At 51.4% G+C, this 1,707-nt stretch overlaps 1 protein-coding gene across 1 annotated transcript; it reads right to left on the reverse strand.

Annotated features, from left to right (window-relative positions):
- Nucleotides 1-516: 516 nt before the first annotated feature.
- LOC136105105 (olfactory receptor 14J1-like) lies at nucleotides 517-1,482 on the reverse strand. Its single transcript, XM_065844666.1, has one exon. It carries the CDS (start codon nucleotides 1,480-1,482, stop codon nucleotides 517-519), a length of 966 nt encoding a protein of 321 aa, XP_065700738.1.
- Nucleotides 1,483-1,707: the final 225 nt, after the last annotated feature.

Raw genomic sequence — 1,707 nt, forward strand, 5'->3', positions numbered from 1 at the left:
AGCATGTCCTTGAGAGAAGTTTTGGAAGAAGACCTAGGCCTGAGGAGATAGCAACTATTCTGAAGGCCACTTCAGTCACAGAGCGTCCATTGCCTGTCCCTGTCTGCGCTCACAGCACTGACACAGCAGGACGGTGACCAAGCTGCCAGAGCACTCAGGCCTTGCACCAACACAAAGGATGAGAAAGAAAGTGTGGAAGTGAAAATACAGAAGGTCTAGAAGACCAAGTGCTGGTGCTCCTTGGCAATGCTTGCGTTCTGGACTCTTTTCCCCTCCTCCCATGCACACAGGAATTGTCTCTGAACCCCTAAAAAAGTCCTAGAAGAATCTCAGAACAAAAATGTCAATGCAAGGCCACTCACACAGAGTAAGCACAGCTCCTTATTTACACAGGAAAAAAAAAAACAAACAAAAAAAAGACTTAATTAGAAATGGAACGACCACATTTATCACAATTCAAAACCAATAACAACAAAAACAAATACAGAAGACAGACAAGGCCTCTAATGAGTTACACTATAACTGCTGTCCAGAAAGTCGTGGGCAGTTTATAACTTGAGGAGAACATCGAGTCATCAGCTTCCAGACAGCAGCTTTGAGCTCCTGGTTCCTCATGCTGTAGATGAGGGGGTTCACTGCTGGAGGCACCACCGAGTACAGAACAGACAGCACCAGACACAAGTATGGGGATGAGATGGAGTTGAAATTCAGGTAGGCAAACATGGCAGTGCTGACGTACAGGGAGACCACGGCCAGGTGAGGGAGACAGGTGGAAAAGGCTTTGTGCCGTCCCTGCTCAGAGGGGAACCTCAGCACGGTCCTGAAGATCTGCACATAGGACACCACAATGAACACAAAACATCCAAATGCTACTAAAAGACTAACCACAATAAACCCGACTTCCTTGATGTAGGTGTTGGAGCATGAGAGCTTGAGGATCTGGGGGATTTCACAGAAGAACTGGCCCAGGGCATTGCCCTTGCACAGGGGCAGTGAAAATGTATTGGCCGTGTGCAGCAGAGCATTGAGAAACCCAGTGGCCCAGGCAGCTGCTGCCATGTGGACACAAGCTCTGCTGCCCAGGAGGGTCCCGTAGTGCAGGGGTTTGCAGATGGCAACGTAGCGGTCGTAGGACATGATGGTGAGCATAGAATATTCTGCTGTACCACAGAAAAAGAAAAAAAAGAGCTGGGCAGCACATCCTGCATAGGAGATGGCCCTGGTGTCCCAGAGGGAGTTGGCCATGGACTTCGGAAGAGTGGCAGATATGGTGCCCAGGTCAAGGAGGGCGAGGTTGAGCAGGAAGAAGTACATGGAGGTGTGGAGGTGCTGGTCACAGGCTATGGTGGCGATGATGAGGCCGTTGCCCAGGAGGGCAGCCAGGTAGATGCCCAGGAAGAGCCAGAAGTGCAAGAGCTGCAGCTCCCGTGTGTCTGTGAACGGCAGGAGGAGGAACTGGGTGATGGAGCTGCTGTTGGACATTTGCTGCCTGTAGGCATGGGGCACTGTCATAGAAGCAAAAGACAGTGACAAGTTAGGAGAGACTTCTCTGAACAAAGCAAAGCCATTTCTCAGACACCCTCCCATTGTTCCACACCCCCTTGTCCTTTTGCAGACCTTCCTCCAGCTCCGTGTCTGAGCTGGCTGGGGGTGCCGTGAGGAGCAGGGCCTGTGCCCGCTGGCTGCCAGGGAGTCAGCCCTGCTCTG

Source organism: Patagioenas fasciata, chromosome 9 (assembly GCF_037038585.1).
Source record: "Patagioenas fasciata isolate bPatFas1 chromosome 9, bPatFas1.hap1, whole genome shotgun sequence".
In the NCBI taxonomy this organism is placed as follows: Eukaryota; Metazoa; Chordata; class Aves; order Columbiformes; family Columbidae; genus Patagioenas; species Patagioenas fasciata.